At 43.2% G+C, this 19,056-nt stretch overlaps 1 protein-coding gene across 2 annotated transcripts in view; it reads right to left on the bottom strand.

The window, feature by feature from the left end:
- The window catches only part of PMFBP1 (polyamine modulated factor 1 binding protein 1), a 68,730-nt gene that overhangs the window by 7,283 nt on the left and 42,391 nt on the right, over positions 1-19,056 (bottom strand). For both annotated transcript variants that reach the window (XM_011976721.1, XM_011976720.1), the window contains exons 6-14: positions 15,446-15,616; positions 14,322-14,432; positions 11,868-11,994; positions 11,623-11,780; positions 7,973-8,216; positions 5,755-5,944; positions 5,432-5,585; positions 4,285-4,452; positions 3,876-4,013 (exon numbers count right to left, since the gene is read on the bottom strand). In XM_011976721.1, the coding sequence (XP_011832111.1) occupies positions 3,876-4,013; positions 4,285-4,452; positions 5,432-5,585; positions 5,755-5,944; positions 7,973-8,216; positions 11,623-11,780; positions 11,868-11,994; positions 14,322-14,432; positions 15,446-15,616 (1,461 nt within the window). The remainder of the gene's footprint in view (positions 1-3,875; positions 4,014-4,284; positions 4,453-5,431; positions 5,586-5,754; positions 5,945-7,972; positions 8,217-11,622; positions 11,781-11,867; positions 11,995-14,321; positions 14,433-15,445; positions 15,617-19,056) is intronic.

The following is a 19,056-nucleotide window of genomic DNA, read 5'->3' as shown; positions in this document are numbered from 1 at the left end:
TGGGGCATGATATACCAAGTACACAAAAAAGTCCGTTTCACATACTCTGCAGTCTTTGATAAAGACCTGGAATCCGATTTGAGGTTAGTGAACATGATAACAACGTTTCCTTTGTGTTTTATGACTCACTTAGTTCCTGATGTAATTCACTAGACTTGATGTACCATGAAAGCAGGACTGTGCCTGTGTTTTGTTTCCTGCTGTTTCCCCATTGCTGTAACTCAGGGCATGGCACATGACAGAGGTTCAGGAAATGCTCAGAAATGGTCATTGTTCTGTCACGTGAAATACTGCATTTTTGGAGTTAGGGATCAATTGATCAACATGTTAGGAAACATGTAGTTCTGGTAGAAGTGTGTTTAAAAACTGAAGTCTGTTTTCAACTTCGTAATGAGTATTCATGGTATAGTTAAAAGGAAGTTGAAGTCTGGAGTCAGAAAAATCTGGGTTGAGGTCCAGGTTCTATCATTTACTTATTTCTCCAGCATCAGTTTCTGCTTCCACAAATTGAAATCATTTTGTTTCATGGAGTTTTTATGATGATCAAATGAGGTGATACATGTACAAAGGGCTTTCTTTTACTATACGACTATGAGTTATTGTCATAGACACATAGAGAAACTAGCCACCTTATATACTTTAAATACAGGACAGATATCTGCTTCTGAGTCTGGAAGCTGGAGGGAGACCGCAGAAATTCATATGCCTGACTTGTATTCTTTGGTATTCTAGCACACCTGCATCTGAAAGTGGCCATGCACACAGAAACACATTCTTTTGGGTTTTCTTGTTTTATCTCCAGTAACTGTTCACTGTTTCAAGTTTATTACTTTTTCAGATAGAATTTTGAGTACCTTTGGCCCTAGGAATTAGTGAGATGAAAAGTGGTAGATTGGACTTCTGACACTGTATTTTACATGCTGAGTCCTGAATGGAGGAGGGTTCCAGTCCCTAATGTGGTGAAACTATTCCTAAAGATGAAATAATTTGGTCTTCTGAAAACAGAAGTGCAACTTTTCTGGGGACTTCTGAAAAACATGGAGTCAGCAGGGTCTGCCCAGTAAACCAGAGGAATCACTGGAGAAACTATAATTCACTGTCAGTGCTTGATAAGTGATGGCTGAATGAGAAATGTCAGTATAGAGGTAAGACACTAAAACTGAGGATGGTGAAAAAAAATGACAGTGAAGCTAGAAGCTAAAATGGAAGCTTTAAAACGTTTTGCTAACATGAGTGGTTTAGCTTGGAGAAAGATTCTAAAAATCTACATATAGAAATATGTGAATTATAGAATCAAGAAGTTCTAGTAAAAGTTCTAATAAAAGACCTACTCTCTCTGCTGTCAATGGTATTAGGTCTAGATGGTTTTATAGGTGAATTTCATGAAGTCATCACTGATTCCTCACTTTCTCTCATATCCATTCCATCAGCTAGACTGGTGAATTCTAGCTAGACCTCCAAAACACATCCTGAATTTGCTCCCTTCCTTCTTCACTGGACAGAAATTCTAGCCTGGACAGAAATAGCTTCCTAAATGGTCTCTTCACTTCCATACCTACCACTCCCTCCAATCCATTTCCACACAGTAGTCAAAGTTATATTTTGCAGACTTAGATCAAATCACCTCCCCTGTCCCTTTGAGGAAATCCATCAATGGCTTTCTGTTGCTTTTAGAATAAAACCCCAAATTTCTTAACAGAGGCCATAATGTCTGTTCCTGCTTCCTTTCTAATCTCATTATATACCAACATCTCCCTTGATCAATGCATTCCAATCATACTGATCTTATTTCACTTCTTAGAATGTGCCAAATGTTATAATAAAAGAATGAGACATGATGCACAATCAGGACTCATACTAGGAATGCAAGGGTAGGCCAAAATTGGGATCAATTACTTAATTTTATTCACCACATTATTTATTTAACTCATTTCCCATTTGCCCCAAGAATACTGCACTAGCAGTGAGCTGCAATTTTTTTCTTTCTAAATGGGAAGTGGGTTAAGAAGGTTGATATAATCATCTCAATAATTTTTTTTTAAAAAGCATTTGATAAAATTCAGCATCCATATTAATAAAACTCTTAGTAATGTGAAACTGAAAAAAAACTGCTAAAGGCAGCAACAAGAAGGCTACAGGGAACATCATACTAAAACAGAGGCATTCCTTTAAGATCCAGAAAAAAATGTCTGCCAACACTGCTGCTGTTGAACATTAAACTGTAGGTACTGTCCAATGCAATAAGGTAAGAAAAATTAAGTAAATATAAATATTGCAGAGAGATATTAGAAAACTGTTGTTGCTTGCAAATAATATAATCATCTACTTAAATCCATGAGAAGTAACTAAAAAACAATTACAACTTATAAGTGAGTTCAATAAAATGTCCAAATACAGACTGAATATGTAAAAAATAAATGAGCTTTCCTATTATTGACAGTAATTAATTTATAAAATACTGTAGAAATATTCTAGAATCAAAGAGATGAAAAAGATATCAAGGTATATTGCCTTGGCTTCAAATGGAAAATTTTCAAATTAAAATATGGAATATTAATGAAAGGAAGTGCATTCTAGAAAAATAATCAAAGCTTCTTTCTAATGGCCATTTCAATTAATTAAGTTTTTCTATGTGAGGGATGTTTTTAAAAGTTGAAGATGCTTACACACACACACACACACACACACACACACACACACACACACACATCCCTTAACTTCCTGATTCTCATTAAAGGTAATCTGAAATTATTGTTTTTACTTTCACATTTACTTGGTTATCTTTCTTTTGGCAAATATGACACTAGGTTCATACTAAACACGTAGGAATCTGAGTATCCCATATATTCATGGAGGTTCCTTAGGGATCTCAGTGACTCAGACTTCAACTCTGGATCACACTCAAGGAGAGATTATTATCTCTGGAGGACAACTCTGAGAACAGTCAGTGCCTTAGGTCTGTGCTGTATAATATAGTAGCCACTAGCCACATGAGGCTATTTACATTTAAATAAGCTTAACATTAATTACAATTACAAATTCAGTTCCTCAGTTATACTGGGATTCTTTGATTCTAGAATATTTCCACAGTATTTTATAAATTAATTACTGTCAATAATAGGAAAGGGCTGCTTGGCCTTTCATTTGTAGCCCAAGAGACCATCTACCAAGGTGTTATATTTTTCTCTTGCCCAGAAAGGTGGAAAGGATTTAGCTGGAGAAAGGATGGCTGCTTATCATGAGGGAGAAAGGGAAGAGGTGTTAGAACTGGATAATTCAGGTTCAAATAGTGGTTCATCCCATCACTTGCTGGTCAGTGACTTTGGCCCTCCATCTTTCCTTCCTCTATCATGTCTCTCTTGTTGGCAGTAGAGCAGATGGAAGCCATGTAAAGAGCTTAAGTGGATGATAAATAAATCATGACTGAATTCAAGCACAGTGCTTAGCGTATGTCAGATGCTATTTACTCCTTTCTGTCATTTTTACTTGTGTAATGAAAAATAACTGTCCCCCCTTTCATCTCCTTTTTGTGCTTCATGACAAGTTTTGGAAGTGTTCCCTAGCAAATTGCCCCCCAAAATGGATTCATTCAACTCTGGTCTAAAACAGAACATTGGAAGACTTGATGCCAAAACCCAAATAGCTTGGGGGCTCCACCAGATATGAGATGAGATCTTCCACATATGGAAGAAACATTTCTCTGGCTCAGCAACCAGGTGCCAACCAGGAGGGAAGTGGAGCTGCAGGTGGCCCAGGATCCACAGTTGGCTGAGCAGTTAGCTGCATTTCTGTGTGGAGGAGAGGTGGGTACAGATTTCAGGTCAAGGGTCACAGGGTTCAAGTTCCTCACTCCCTTGGGGTTCCTGTCTACTCACCTCTTTATTCAAGTCTTGGATGACCTGTTGGCTGGTGTTGTATTTGTTGACAGAGGATTCCAGTTGTGTAGAACAACACTGTAACTCTGCTCGGAGATTCTCATTTTCTTCCTCCAACTTTCTGGAATTCTCTTTCAACTGTTCGCTCATTAAAGAATAAAGCACAGCAAAGAGGTGTTAATCTCAGATAACTATAAAAGCCCCACTCCATCCTCCCTCTCCCCCAGCTCTATCTCCACCCTGCGGGAGCTCAGGCCTTCTCACTCCCCTCCTCGCTGGCCTTTCCCACTGTCCTTCCTGTCTTTCCTAAGGTCTGAGCATCCATTGCCTCTGCATCCCCCAAGGTCCGGCTGGGGTCATGTCCCACTCTGGATTCCTGACCCAGCTCTCCTGGGATTCTTCCACTCACCGTCTTGTCTTTCTTTTTAAATTCCTGCCGCAGAGCTTCAAGTTCTTCCTCCATCAGCTTCTCACGGTCTTTGCTCTTCTTCAACTGCTCCCGTTTGTCCTCCAGTAGCTTTGTGGCCTCCTGAAGATCATCTTCTAACTTGCATTTGGTGGATTCTTGCTCCCTGTGCTGAAAAAATAAAGACTGAGCTGAAAGACTGTCTTAGACTATATTATATTTGGGGGAAAAATACAGACAACTGCACATAGGGCATGGTTGGAATGAATAAGAAGACAATTCCTTAGTTATATAGCATACGTAAAATAAAAGGTTTCCTCTAATGTCTGTAACATTTTTTCTTTGTTCAGTCAGATATAGCAATTTATTTTATTTATTGATCCAATTCCTAAGCACTGGCTTTCTCTCCTACTTTCCCATCAATTCTTCCCAAAGATTTGGAAGATTCCAAATCTTTATCAAAAACCTTTTTGAATGAAGTTTAAAAAATATTAGAAGAGCATAAAAAGAGTAATTCAGAGATCAAAGACTTTAAATTGACTGACAATTATCTCCTGCTGCGGGGCACTATTTAAAAAATAAATACATTGACTGATAAGAATAGCTTTTGAATCCTGGAAAAAACAACACTGTTGTTTGATTAATTTTAAGGTTAACCATTGAAAATGCTTCTCACTGGTAATGGGAGCTGGTGCTGAGAGGCTGGCTTAGCATACTAACACAATTCTGGTCAATTAATTTGCATGGATTGGTAGTGACATCTTCCCAAATAATGTCTGATATATTTAATCTTTTTTCTTTTTTTTGAGACAGGGTCTCACTCTGTCACCTAGGCTGTAGTGCAGTGGTGAGATCATAGCTCATTGAAGCCTCAATCGACCAGGCTTAAGGGATCCTCTCACCTTATCCTCCCAAGTAGCTGGGACTACAGGCATGTGCCATTATGCCCTGATAATGTTTGTATTTTTTTTTTTGTAAGGTGGGGTCTTGCTATGTTGCCCAGGCTGGTCTGGAACACCTGGGCTCAAGTGATCTGCCTGCCTTGGCCTCCCAAAGAGCTGGGATTACAGGTGTGAGCCACTGCTCCTGGCCTGTGTTTTATCTTAAGCAGAGCAAGCACTTGAATGGGCTGTCTGCCTGCCCGTCACACCTGGTGCTGAATGAGCTTGATACGATCGAGCATGTCATTCATTTTCATATCCTGCTCAGCCACTGTCTTCTGAAGCTGCCTCTTTTCCTTGTCTGAATTTTCAAGCTTCCTCAGGGCTTCAGAGAGTTCTGATGACAGCTCCTCCGCCCGTTTTCTAAAGCAAAATAACAGCCACAGGAGGACAGACTTCAGTGCCCATGTGGGCAGATTGCAGAGCTGACCCCATGGGAAGTCCTTGCTTTCCCATGCCTGGGCAGCTGCCCACAGAGGGCCCGGCTGGCTCAAGAGGGACAGAACCTCTCTCTGGAGGTGAGCCTGGGCACCTGTTGCAGGTTTGTTCCTTCTCAGCCATCGAAGACTCCTTCTGCAGCTTCTGAAGTTCTCGCTGTAGTTCCTGGATGGTGTCTGCCTTCTGCTTGTCCAGGAGGAGGCCGTTCTGCAGTTTCCTCTGGGTGTCCTCCAGGTGACAGCCTGCCAGCACAGCCTCTTCTTTGCTCTGGGCTGCTTGCTGAGCTGCGGAAGTGGGGAGATGGCCATGTGAGAAGGGAGGGTGTATGAAGATCACACTGTTATCAGCCTGGCTGAAGAGTTTCTCCTTTCATTTTGTGCTCTACTTCAATTCCCAGTCTGTCCTCATTTCTCTCTATTTCACGATCAGTCCTAAAGAGCCCTATTAAATTATCTGTCTTTGTCTACCCCTCAGCTGTGGACACCTTCTGGACTAAAATTAAACACATTGGTAGAAATTTCTCAGTAACTCATGTGCAACTCATTCTGTCACTGGGGACAAATCCTGACCCTCCTGGAGTTTAGAGGCTCCTGAGGGAGGGTTACCGGCCCACCGTCCTAGAGAACATTGTCATGTTAAACTCACACTGACCGGGTTCAGGAAGAGAGATCCACATGGGCCAGAGCGCTTGGAGATGGATGAGTGGAGAAACAGAAGCTGAGATGTAGAAAAAGAAGTGGGAGGAAGGGAATTCCAGGGGCGGGGATTGTTAGAGCAGATGCCTGGTGAGGAGAATGGGGAAGGTGTGTGGGAGGAGGGTAGAAGACATCAGTTTGACCGGAAAGGGAAATGGGGAGGAATGGTGGGTGATAGAGTTGAATAAGTGGATGGATGAGCGGGGGCTTTGGAGGACTTTGGAAGCCTAAGAGAAATGCTTAGATGTGATTTAGCGGGTTCTTGAGCAGGAATCTGACATAAAAGAAAAACTGCTTCAGGAAAATTGGAACACATTAGAATAGAGAAAAACTTCCAGCAATATTCTTCTAGCCCATGCCTTTGCTTCCACCGGGTATGAGGGGAAGGCAGTTACAAAGTTAGAGCTGGGGCTTGAAGTTTTGGAGTTACCTGTAGAGAAAGGGAGCTACACAGAGGAGGGAGCTCACTGAAGAATGAGTAAGAAGGGGAGAGTCTCTAGATGACTACAGTCAAAGCAGGAGAGAAAAGAGAACGATGGGGAGGTTTGTAGTAGAAGGATGGACCTGTGATATCTCCAAAGCTGAGAAACAAGATTTGAGGCATAAGTAGCCAATAGCATCAAGGAACACAGCATTAAAGGAGGGTAAAGAAGGAAGCCAAGCTTGGATCTTATCTTATAAATTGATAAGTAATTCATGTAATATAAATTTAGCACCCCCCCTCCACTTTTTATGAGACAGAGTCTCACTCCATTGCCCAGTCTGGAGTGTACTGGCATAATCTCAGCTCACTGCAACCTTGACCTCTCAGGCTCAAGTGATCCTCCCACCTCAGCCTCCCAAGTAGCTGGAACTACAGGTGCCCACCACCATGCCTGGCTAATTTCTGTGTTTTGTAGAGATAAAGTTTTGCCACATTGCCCAGACTGATCTTGAACTCCTGGGCTCAAGTGATCTACGCACTTAGGCCTCCAAAAGTGCTGGGATTCTAGGCATGAGCCACCGTGCCTGGCAAATTTACCCTTTAAAAGTATACAATTCAGTGGTTTTCTTGGATACTCACAAAGTCATGCAACCATCATCAATATCTAATTCCAGAACATTTTCATCACCCCCAGAGAAACCCTGTACCTAAGGCAAGAAGTTATTGGTGACCTCTGAGAAAGCAGGCTCTGTGGAGGGACAAGGACATCATCCACAGTACAAGCTGCACAGAACAGAATGTATTTGGGGGCAAAAAGGAGAAAGGGAATAAAAAGCCAGGGAAGGGAGAAGCAAATTGTGTGATGAGGGCCTGGAGAAGATGGAGAGGAATGTGGTGCAAAGGACAGAGCCCTGCCTCCCTGTGGCCAGGAAGGCCCAGGGTCTTCAGGCAAGACTGCTGGGAGAATGGTGGGTGGGTGACTCCAGAGGGCAGGTGAGCTTGGGAGTGGGTGAAGGAATACAAGAGGGTGGTGGCCACTGCTGTGAGGTGTAGGATGAGGCCCTGAGAAGGTCTGCAGTGAGACACTGGAGGGGGCGAGGGAAGTGGCCTCTGGGAGAGAGAAGGTGGCTGCTCTAGGGCTGCTCTAGCCCCACAGAAAAGTGTGGTGGGGACAGCACCTGCGGGGGCCTCACCAGCCAGCCTCTGCTGCTGCTTGGCTTCTTCGAGACTGTTCTTCAGCTTCTGGACCTCAGCCTGTAGGGCCTCGCACTCCACCTTCTTGGACTTGTCCTGCTTAGCCTCCTTGACCGTCATTTCGAGTTCTGTGGCCATGCACTGCTGCTTCTCCAGCTCCTTCTCCTTTTTCAGGAAGCTGTTCTGAACCTGTGTCAGTTTCTTCTGCAGCTCATGCAGCATCTCATCTTTCTCTTGGAGGAACTGAAGAAAGCAAAATGCAAATGCTGGGAAAGCTCTGAGCGGCGGTGGATGAAGGCAATGAAAGGTTGTCTCAAGCCCTCATCCAAGTCACTGGCATCCCCTGTCTGGACATTGGGCCAACCTCCCTGCCTCCACTCCTGTTCCCCTCAGGCTATTCTCCACACCGTCAAGAGAGGGAGTCTTTATTCTTATTCTTATTGTTTTTGAGACATAGTCTCTCTCTGTCACCCAGGCTGGAGTGCAATGGCATGATCTTGGCTCACTGCAGCCTCCCGTGTTCAAGCCATTTTTCTGCCTCAGCGTCCCAAGCAGTTGGAATTAGAGGCATACGCCACCACGCCTGGCTAATATTTGTCTTTTTAGTAGAAATGGGGTTTCACCATGTTGGCCAGGCTGGTCTCAAACTCCTGACTTCAAATGATCCACCTGCCTCAGCCTCCCGAAGTGTTGGGATTACAGGTCTGAGCCACCATGCCTGGTCTTTTATTATCTTAGTTTAGTTTTAGTTTTTGAGGCAGTCTCATTCTGTTGCTCAGGCTGGAGTGCAGTGGCACGACCATAGCTCAATGCAGCTATAACCTCCTAGGCTCAAGCGATCCTCCCATCTCAGCCTCCCTTTACAGCAGGTAGCTAGTCAGGTGTGAGCAGGGCAGGAGAGGGCTCCCCTGCCACATACACCAGGGTTGTCGGGCGACCATCAGGTGATAGTCAGGAGGTTGTTAATTGTCACTCTAAAGTAATAATTGGTCACAGCTGGTGCCAGGGAAAGGCAGGCTCCTAATAGATAGAAAACACCTGAAACTGGTGAGCAGCAGATTCCTGGGTAAGGTCTCAGGAGTTAGGAGAATGGTGAGAAGTAATGTAGGACCCCAGGAGTATATGCAGGCCGAGGCAGGTGGATCACTTGAAGTCAGGAGTTAGAGACCAGCCTGGCCAACACGGTGAAACCCCATCTCATACTAAAAATACAAATATCAGCTAGGCATGGTGGTGGGTACTTGTAATCCCAACTACTTGGGAGGCTGAGGCAGGAGAATCGCTTGAACCTGGCAGGTTGCAGTAAGAAAACCCCAAGTCAAGAGGTCAAACGGCATTCGGTCTCTCAAGTCACCTGCTTGGCCCTCTTCCAAGTGTATTTTCCTTCCTTTCATTAATGCTCTAAGGCTTTTAAAAAACGTTCACTCCTGCCTGCTCTAAAACTTGCCTCAGTCTCTCCTTCTGCCTTCTGTCCCTCAGTCAAATTCTTTCTTCTAAGGAGGCAAGATCTGAGGTTGCTATAGACCCATATGGATAACTACCACCGCTAACATCCTGAGTAGCTGGGACTACAGGGGTGGCCATCACACTCAGCTAGTTTAAACATTCTTTTTGCAGAGATGGGGTCTCACCATGTTGCCCAGGCTGGTTTCAGACTCCTGGGCTCAAGTGATCCTCCTACTTTGGCCTCCCAAAGTTCTGAGATCACAGGCATGAGCCACTGCACCCAGCTAGAGGCGGGGATCTTAAAAGTGCAAGTCAGATCTTTTGCCTCAGCTCAAAACCCTCCACTGGCTTCCATCTCTTAGAAAAAGGAGGGAGTCCTGACAATCACCCTATGGTCTGGTCCGAGGCTACCTGTCTGACCTCACCTCTTGCCACCCCCACCCCGCTCTGCTTCCGCTGAGCTCCTGGAACACTCCAAGCAGACCCCACCTCAGGGCCTTTGCACTTGCTATTCCCTCTGCCTGGAATATTCTTCCACCAGACCTCTGCCTGGGTGGCTCCCTCACTTCGTTCAAATCTCTGCCCCAATGGCACCTTATCAGAGAGGACTTCCCTGATCACGCTGTGTAAAAGCGCCACCAAGCTGTCGGAGGGGTTTACCAGTGTCTGACGTGGGTGTATCAGTATTATATATTAATTTTGTTTACTGGCTGTCTCCCCACACAGGAGTGCAAGCTCCATGAGAGGCAGCATGTTGCAGGTTTTATTACATTCTTAGTGTCTAGGACAGTGCTTGGCATATCTCAGGGCTTAAAAATATTTGTGGAGTGAATATACAAATGACTCAAAGCTGTTTACCCAGACTCTGTGCCTTGTCATCATCTCTCCAAATGCCTCTGTTTTGATGGGCATATCTCCTCTGTGCCTTGAAACAGGAGGTTTTCCTGACCAGCCAGCCTATCAACTGGATGATGATGATGGTGATTATTATTATTTGAGACAGAGTTCACTCTTGTTGCCCAGGCTGGAGTGCAGTGGTGCAATCTTGACTCACTGTAGCCTCCCCTCCCGGCTTCAAGTCATTCTCCTGCCTCAGCCTCCCAAGTAACTGGGATTACAGCCGTGCACCACCATGTCCAGCTAATTTTGTGGTTTTTTTGTTTGTTTGTTTGAGTAGAGATGGGCTTTCACCATGTTGGTCAGGCAGGTCTTGAACTCCTGACCTCAAGTGATCCACCTGCCTCGGCCTCCCAAAGTGCTGGGATTCCAAGTGTGGGTCACTGCACCCAGCCCTCAGCTGGATTATTTTTAATAGCTCTCACGGAAGTTCAGAGTCGGAATAGTACTGCTTACAAAAGCTTGCATTGGTTTCACAACCTTTCTGTTCTTGGTTCCATTTCTAGGTTTTTCTAAGAACTTGATTTATGTTGGCAGTAACAGTTCTTTTAGGGCACAGCTCCATTAATATTTTCAAACTGCCTATTTACATATTCATAAACTATTTGTAATTTGTTTGTTTGTTTTGAGATAGGGTCTCATTCTAGGTCCAGGCTGGAGTGCATGGCATGATCACGACTCACTGCAGCCTCCACCTCCTGGGCTCAAGGGGCTCACATGATCCTATGACTTGAGCCTCCCAAGTAACTGGGACTACAGATGCACACCACCGTGCCCAGATAATTTTTGCATTTTTTTGTAGAGACAGGGTTTCATCATGTTACTCAGGCTGGTCTCAAACTGGGCTCAAGGGATCTCCCCACCTCGGCCTCTTAAAGTGCTGGGATTACAGGCATGAGCTACCATGCCCAGCCAGATATTTGTAATTTTAAAAGTGAAATTCACTTGAAATTCTTAGTAAGGCTACCTATTATTTTATATCATTTCCTTCCACTATCAAGCATAAAAAGAGTATAAGGGAATCATGCAAGTAAGTGTGTCCCAAATGCTCTTGCTACCTTGCGGGGCTTGGGAAAAGTCAGTGCCTCTGTTTTGGTCCCTGCATGATCAGATTCATTTATTATGTATGATGAGAAATACCAAAGAAGTGCTTAGAATTGCACCTGGGCCTGAAGAGCCACCATCTCATTGTGCTTATGTTGAGGCTCCCAAAGCAATCACGGTGGGTGAAGGCAGAACCGGTTCCTGCCAGGGCATGGCCTCACACCTGCCCCACTGGGAATCCAACCAGTGTTCCTCATTTTACCTTGTCTTTCTTCAAAGCAAGCTTTTGCGTCTCGGTGAACTCCAGCTGCAGCTCCTGCAGCCGGCACTGCAGGATGGCGATGTCCTTATCCTTCCTCTCAATGTGGGCAGATGTCTCCTCCCGCAGTCGGTGCAGGTCCAGCTCCAGCTTCATCATGTCTACCATGGGGCGGGACAGAGTCTATGCTCAGGGGAGAGCTAGGCTTCCATCTGGCTCCCCTGCCACAGCCTGCCACCCTGGTTTACCCTTCATGATGTTTTTCTTCTGTTCCGACACGACCTCTAGTTCCATGCGCAGATCCTTCACCAGGTTCTGGTACTCCTCCACATGCAGGCACTGGCTGTCTTTCTGCTCCTGCAAGTGCTTCAGTATCTGGCAGATGGAAGAATAGGGCAGGATGAGGAGATGAGAGACAATGGAGAATGCTTTCTAAAATGCCCAGCGGCCACACACAACAGTCGGTAGGGACAGAGTAGTAGAGTAACGGTTGCTGGGGGCCAGGGGATGGGTACGTGGAGTGACTGCTGGTACAGGGTTTCTTCTGGGGTGACACAAATGTTCTGGAATTAGGTAGTGGTGATGATTGCCCAATGTTGTGAATATACTAAAAACCAGTGGTGAATTTGTCCACTGTATCTCAATTACATTTTTTTTAAAAACAGAATAAAACAAAAGGATACTGCAGACTTCTCAGGCTCACACGGAATACACATAAAAGCAGCCATCCCTGTATTCCTTCCTCCCTGAGACAGACAGTTGTTTATGGAGAATCTACTGTGTGCCCGGCACTGTCCTGGGTGCTGGGCATGACTCTGTTAATGTTTTCAAAGCAAATAATGTGGAGCAAAAGACACAGACAAATCCTTGTCCCCGCAGAGCCGCCTTAGTGGGTGAGATGAAGAGCATAATAAGTAGTGACTTACAGAAAATGCTAACAGTTGATAAGTGCTATGGGGGAAACAGAAGAGTGAAGGGGAATGGAAGGGCATGGGTGGGTGAGGTGCATGTTGTAATTTTAAGTAGGACAATAGGCTGGCCTCCCTGCAAAGATGGCCTCTCAGCTGAGACTTGCTGGAGGTGAGCTTTCAGGCGGGGAGACTAGCCAGAGACAAGGCCTGTGGAGGGAACATGTAGGAGGCAAGCGCGGCTGGCACGGAGCAGGCGATGGGGAGAGCTGGAGGAGGGGTGAGGAGCTGGTGGTCACATCACATGGGGCTTGGGGCCCTTCTGCAAGGCCTTTGGCTTCTACCTTGAAGGAGAGGGGATTGTCTTCCTCATCAAAAGAAGGCAGGAGCATGTGGCTGGGGAGGAGCAATTCGTTGCCTGGGCATCAGGGATATTGGGGAGAGGACCCAGGAGTGGGCACTGCAGGGACTCAAAGCCCCACACTGTGCCACACTGGCCGATGGGAGGAGAGGCCTGCTGGAAAAAGCTGGCGTGGGTCTCTCGTTGCTAAGCATGAAGGCTTTGGAAAGGAAACAGCACGATGGGGGAAGATGTACTCTGCTTCTTGGGGAAGTTTGTATCATTAAAAAAATGGAGTCTTATGAGATTTTTGCTCTAGGTCAGGATGTGAATAACATGTAACTGATCTTTAAAATAAATATTGACAGATGTCCAAGGAAGAATTACAAAGTTCAATATTGATCCCTTGTTCAACCAAGTTTCTGGGATTGGAAAGTCCTGGAAAGAGGAGAGTCTCCTCCTCCCCCACTAGAGAACCCCTTGGGGAGCTGACGTGTTGTTTATTCCCTCTGCCACCCCACTTCACCCCTATTTTGGCATCAGTCTTGGGGCATGCAGGCATGCCAGCACCTGCCCAGCGTGGCCTCCTGTGGCTGGCTTTGCCAGGTACCAAGTTCAGTCACAGCTGACTTAACAGGACCTCACCTAAGAGGACACCTGGCCATGTTTTAACTCCTGGTTCATCTTTTTTTTTTTGAGATGGAGTCTCATTCTGTGGCCCAGACTGGAGTGCAGTGGTGTGATCTCAGATCACTGCAACCTCGACCTCCTGGGTTCAAGTGATTCTCCTGCCTTAGCCTCCCTAGTAGCTGGGACTACAGGCCTTCACCACCACACCTGGCTAATTTTTGTATTTTTAGGAGAGATGGGGTTTCACGAAGTTGGACAGGTGGGTCTCAAACTCCTGACCTCAAGTGATCTGCTCGCCTTGGCATCCCAAAGTTCTGGGGTTACTGGCATGAGCCACCACACCTGGCCAATCAATTCTTGCTATTTGTTTACATGGTTTAACTGCTTATTTATTATTAGAATCAACTTTCGATACTGTTTTGAATTTTGCAAACACAGAGTTCTCAAACAAACAAAAAAAAAAGCAGGGGGAATAAATTTGGATTAATAATCTTTCCTAAATTAGCTACTTTTCAACTCCAGCCAGACACTAGGAGGCTGGATGGTCCTTTTGAATCTAGCAAGGCAACAGAAGTATTCTCTTGCTTAGGTGTACTGTTAGAAGTGGGTTAAGAGACACGTGCAATTCCAAAACTGAATGCAGCCTGTCTTTGGAGTTTGGTATACATTATACACAGTATCCTTGTGGCAGGGCCAACCAAGGTCATACAGATATAAAATAAAATATAAACTGTCATATAAAAATAAAAAATAAGTAGGAAAGCCCAGAATCAAACCCAGCTCAGCCCGATCCCGGTAGGCACAGATCGGCAAATTTCTCCCACCTTTTTGATGTCTTCACACTCTTCTGAGGAGCTAGGAGGGTATCTGTGGGTAGCTGTATAGGAAGCAAAGTCGGCTTGTAGTTTTATCAAAGCCTCTTCACGCTCCAGAACCTGCAAATAAGCTTAGATCGGTTATGCCGGATGATCAATGAAACATGCTTGTTACCATGATTATTATTTCAGAGTGTTCCTTTCTGTGGCATAAGTTTGTTGCAGAATTATACAATTCATCAGGCATTCCCTGTGGGGTAGGTAGGGAGAAGGAGTTAAGCTCCCCATCTGACATCAAGGTTTTCTAAGGCGTATGTGATCTGTCTCAAGTTCATCAATGCCCACACTTGCACTCTCTCCTAAACCTCTGTTTGGTCCATTTGATGAGGCAGAAGAAGGTTCTTCAGGGGCTGTGATGGAGAGATGTACCTAATCTGTCAGAGGACAGGATACAAAGTTTGAGAATTAAAGAAGGAGGTTCCTTATGGAGTGTGTGACTGTGTGTGTAATTTCTTTTTTCAAAAATTAAAAAACCACGAAATTTTGGTTTTAATTTTATGCTTTTTTGAATTTGTTGAAAATAATTCAAATAAAACCCAAGCATGGAAAAGTGAAACCCCCTCTTCACTTATTCCCCCCTCTCTCACTTCCACTAAGGGAGAGGACAGTATTGAAAATTCAGTTTGTACTTACATATTAGTATTATCATTAGAGATAAAACAAAAGTAGGACTGAACTATACATGGAATTCTGCAACTTATTCTCGGCAATAAGTCACAAAGCTCCTTCCGTGCAGCTCTTACAGATGTGCTTAGTTGATTTTACTGGCTGCATATTATTCCACAATAGGGATATCTCTTTAATTATTCTCTTAATCTCTTTAACCATTTCCCGACTGATGGGCATTTAGGTTGTTGTGTGAGAGATTTTAAGATTCTTTAGAATTTCAAACTACGTGGATGGGGAGAGGCATTATCATGGAGAATATGAACAAAGTGGGAAGGCAAGTATATATCAGACATTTGAGGATTCTTGGTGAAAAAGATTAATTTAGGTGACTCTTTTTCCCTCCTTTCTCTCCCCATGTCTTGATTGAGGGTCTCCCAGAGACATTTCTAGAAGAAGGCACTTACCAAAGCGTTACTGCAGGCCAGCTTATTTCGAAGTTCTTGAATGAGATCATCCTGTTCAGAGACCTTTTGCCAGACCTCAGACAGTCGTTTCAGGGTCTCCTGATGCTCTTGAATCATGCAAGGAGCAGTGTATATTCGTACCTTTGAATGATCACCCTTGTTCTCAGGCTCCTGAGAGATTTAAAAATAATGGGTTGGTTTTGTTTATAGTTTGTGAGTTACTTCAGAATTCCACGAGCACGGAAAATCTCTAGACCTATATTCTAAAGGTGTATGTTCATATATGGAAATCATGGTTTCTTTAACAAAAGAAAAAATATTAACTAGTGCATATATATGGTAAAAAGCCCAAATGGTTCACAAAAGAAGACACTGAAAGATAAGTCTTCCTCCATCCTAACTATGACTCAGGTCCCCTTCTTGATGACAATCCATGTTACCAGCTTTTTGGATATTATTCAGGAATATTTTATGCATATTTGTATATGCATATACGTATACACATATAACTCTCACTTTTTTTCTTACACAAATGAGTCTTTCTTTTTTTTTTTTTGAGATGGAGTCTCACTCTGTCACCCAGGCTGGAGCTCAGTGGCACTATCCTGGCTCACTGCAACCTCAGCCTTCCGGGTTCAAGCGATTCTCCTGCCTCAGCCTCCCAAGTAGTGGGAATTACAGGGATGCGCTACGATGCCAGGCTAATTTTTTTTGTATTTTTTAGTAGAGACGGGGTTTCGCCATGTTGGCCAGGCAGGTCTCAAACTGCTAACCTCAGGTGATTCACCTGCCTCAGTCTCCCAAAGTGCTGGGATTATAGGCCTGAGCTACCACACCCGGCCGACAAATGAGTCTTCTATACAGTATTTAAACATTGTGTTTTCACTTGACAATTAATTTAAGATAGTTTTCATATTGTTACTTATTGATCTACCTTACTCCTCTTTTAAAATTAATTTCAAATTACAAAGGTAATTATATTTATATTGTCTCTCTAAAACATTGTAACACTACAGGCAGATCTGAATTTTTCTTCGACCATCACTTCTAATTTCATTATCTCTTTACTTTCCAGAGATGACAGTCTGTGCATATTCTAGAACTTTATACTATATTTACATAATATAAATGAATCTCTACAATATAAATTATGTTGGCTTTTAAAACATAAAAAATATGTTTTTTTACTCAGCAAGATGTGTTAGAGATTTATCAATGCTAGTACATGTGCTTCTATCTTGTTCTTTTAAATTGCTTTTAAATGTGTGAATCTGGTTTCCTACTGATGAGAATATAGGTTGTTTCCACATTGTTTTCTCTGAAACAAAGCTGAAATGAATACTTTTGCACATAAATCTTTGAGTATTTATTCTGATAATTGTGTACATTAAATTCATAGAAGTAGGACTCCCAGATCATGTTTAAAATTGGATCTTGTACTATTGTGCTTCAAAGAAATTAACACTTAACACTGTCATCAACATGAGTATGGCTATTTTCCTTGAACCATGTTTGTTTGTTTTTTTTAAAATGTCTTTCCCTAGATCGTTTGAAATCACGCATGAAGGTTACTGCCCTCTTATTTGTTCGCATTTATAAGGGGGTAAATTGATATACACGGTGAAAAAAAAAAAAAATTCTAGTTTGGATGGTAGATCCTTTCCCCATTAAACTTGTCTCCCTAACCGGGCTTTTTCAGGCAAAGTTAGGAATACTTCATGTTCACTGAGCATGAAAGCCCCCCGTGAGCAAGCTGCAGAAAGGCCAAGCAGAAATCTAAAACTGACTGTAAATAATGTTCATGTAGGTAATACAGAGTCTACAGGGGCAAATGACTGGAAAACATAACAGAAAAGCTAACAAGGAAGAAGATATCTACAGCTCCCAATATCTTCTTAATACTATGAGATGAAAAATGGAAATTAATTTAGAAGGAATAGGAGAAATATTCTCTGATGTGAAGAAAAATGTAGATCTTCAGACTAAAAGGGTTAGTGAAGTGTTGAGTGGCTTAACCCCCTGAGCCTAAAAACCTCCAGTGTTCAAAGAGATAAAATAGGTAATCTACGAAAAATGAGAAACACATTGACATCTAACAATGCGTCTCTAATACTGGGTGGTACAAGGAAATGCAGCAGTATCTTCGAAGACTTAAGGGAAGATGCTTTTGAAAGTTTGTATATACAGCCAAACTAGCATTCAAGGATGATGACAAAATAAACCTTGCTCAGACATGGAAATATTGAGAAATTGTGCCACCCACAATTGTTTCTGAAAGAATTAAGAAGGAATTATTTACAGCACAAGGAAAACTGCAAGAATGTAGAAGAGGTGAAGGGACTGCTGAGCACAGTAATGAGAAACAGTTGGGTTTATTTGTAATACTAAAGAAATAGATATTTCCTATGTTATATAAACAGTTCCAGAGATTTAAAAGGAGGTAAAAAGCTTTCCAGCTCATTATATTAGGATGGCATAATCCAGACACCAATATGTGAGGAAAGCACAAACATTTAAGCCATCAAACTAACCTCATTTCTGAAAATGGATGAAAAAAATAAACTTTTAATAAATTTAGTAAAGTTCATTAAAATTATTAATAATGTTATGATAAAGTAGTGTTTATTCCAGGAAAATAAAGATTGTTACTATATATGATAATCTATTCATGTAATCTGCTTCCTTGAAGGATAGATGCTAATAAAAATATCTGATAAAATTCATCCTTTATTCCTCATAACAATTCTTGATAAGCTAAATATACAGAGTCATATTTGCAATTTGAGAAAAGAGATTGAAAAGAAGCCAAAAACAGGCATTATACTTAATAGTGAAATACAAGAATTACTTCCTTTAAATTGAGGAGCAAGGCAAAGAGGCTACACAATTCCACATTGCTCTAGAGGTGCTGGTCAATATGATAAGGTGGAAAACAAGTTGTGTAAATTTTGAAAGGGGAAGCAATTTAGGAAAATCCAAGACAGTGAAGTGAAAATCTGGTAAGAGAGCTCAGTAAGTTAGCAAGATAAGAGAGAAGTTTTCCTATATATCAGTAATAATACAATTAGGCCAGGCATGGTGGCTCACACCTGTAATCCCAGTACCTTGGGAGGCTGAGGTGGGCAGATCACTTGAGGTCAGGAGTTCAAGACCCGCCTGGCCAACATGGTGAAACTCTGTCTCTGCAAAAATAACAAAAATTACCTGTCCGTGGTGGCATGTACCTGTAGTCCCAGCTAGTCAGAAGGCTGAGGCAGAAGAATTGCTTGAACCCAGGAGGCGGAGGTTGCAGTGAGCAGAGACTGCCTCACTGCACTCAAGACTGGGTGACAGAGTGAGACTCCATCTCAGAAACAAAAAAAATTGGCTGGGCCTGGTGGCTTACGCCTGTAATCCCAGCATTTTGGGAGGCCAAGGTAGGCGGATCACCTGAGGTCAGGAGTTCGAGGCCAGGCTGACCAACACGGAGAAACACCCGTCTCTACTAAAAATACAAAATTAGCTGGGCCTGGTGGCACATGCTTGTAATCCCAGCTACTTGGGAGTCTGAGGCAGGAGAATTGCTTGAACGTGGGAGGCAGAGGTTGCAGTGAGCTGAGATTGTCCCACTG

This window comes from Mandrillus leucophaeus, unplaced genomic scaffold, assembly GCF_000951045.1.
Source record: "Mandrillus leucophaeus isolate KB7577 unplaced genomic scaffold, Mleu.le_1.0 Scaffold17, whole genome shotgun sequence".
Lineage (NCBI taxonomy): Eukaryota > Metazoa > Chordata > Mammalia > Primates > Cercopithecidae > Mandrillus > Mandrillus leucophaeus.
Note: the sequence above shows the minus strand (reverse complement) of the source record. Positions and strands in the feature narration are given on the sequence as shown.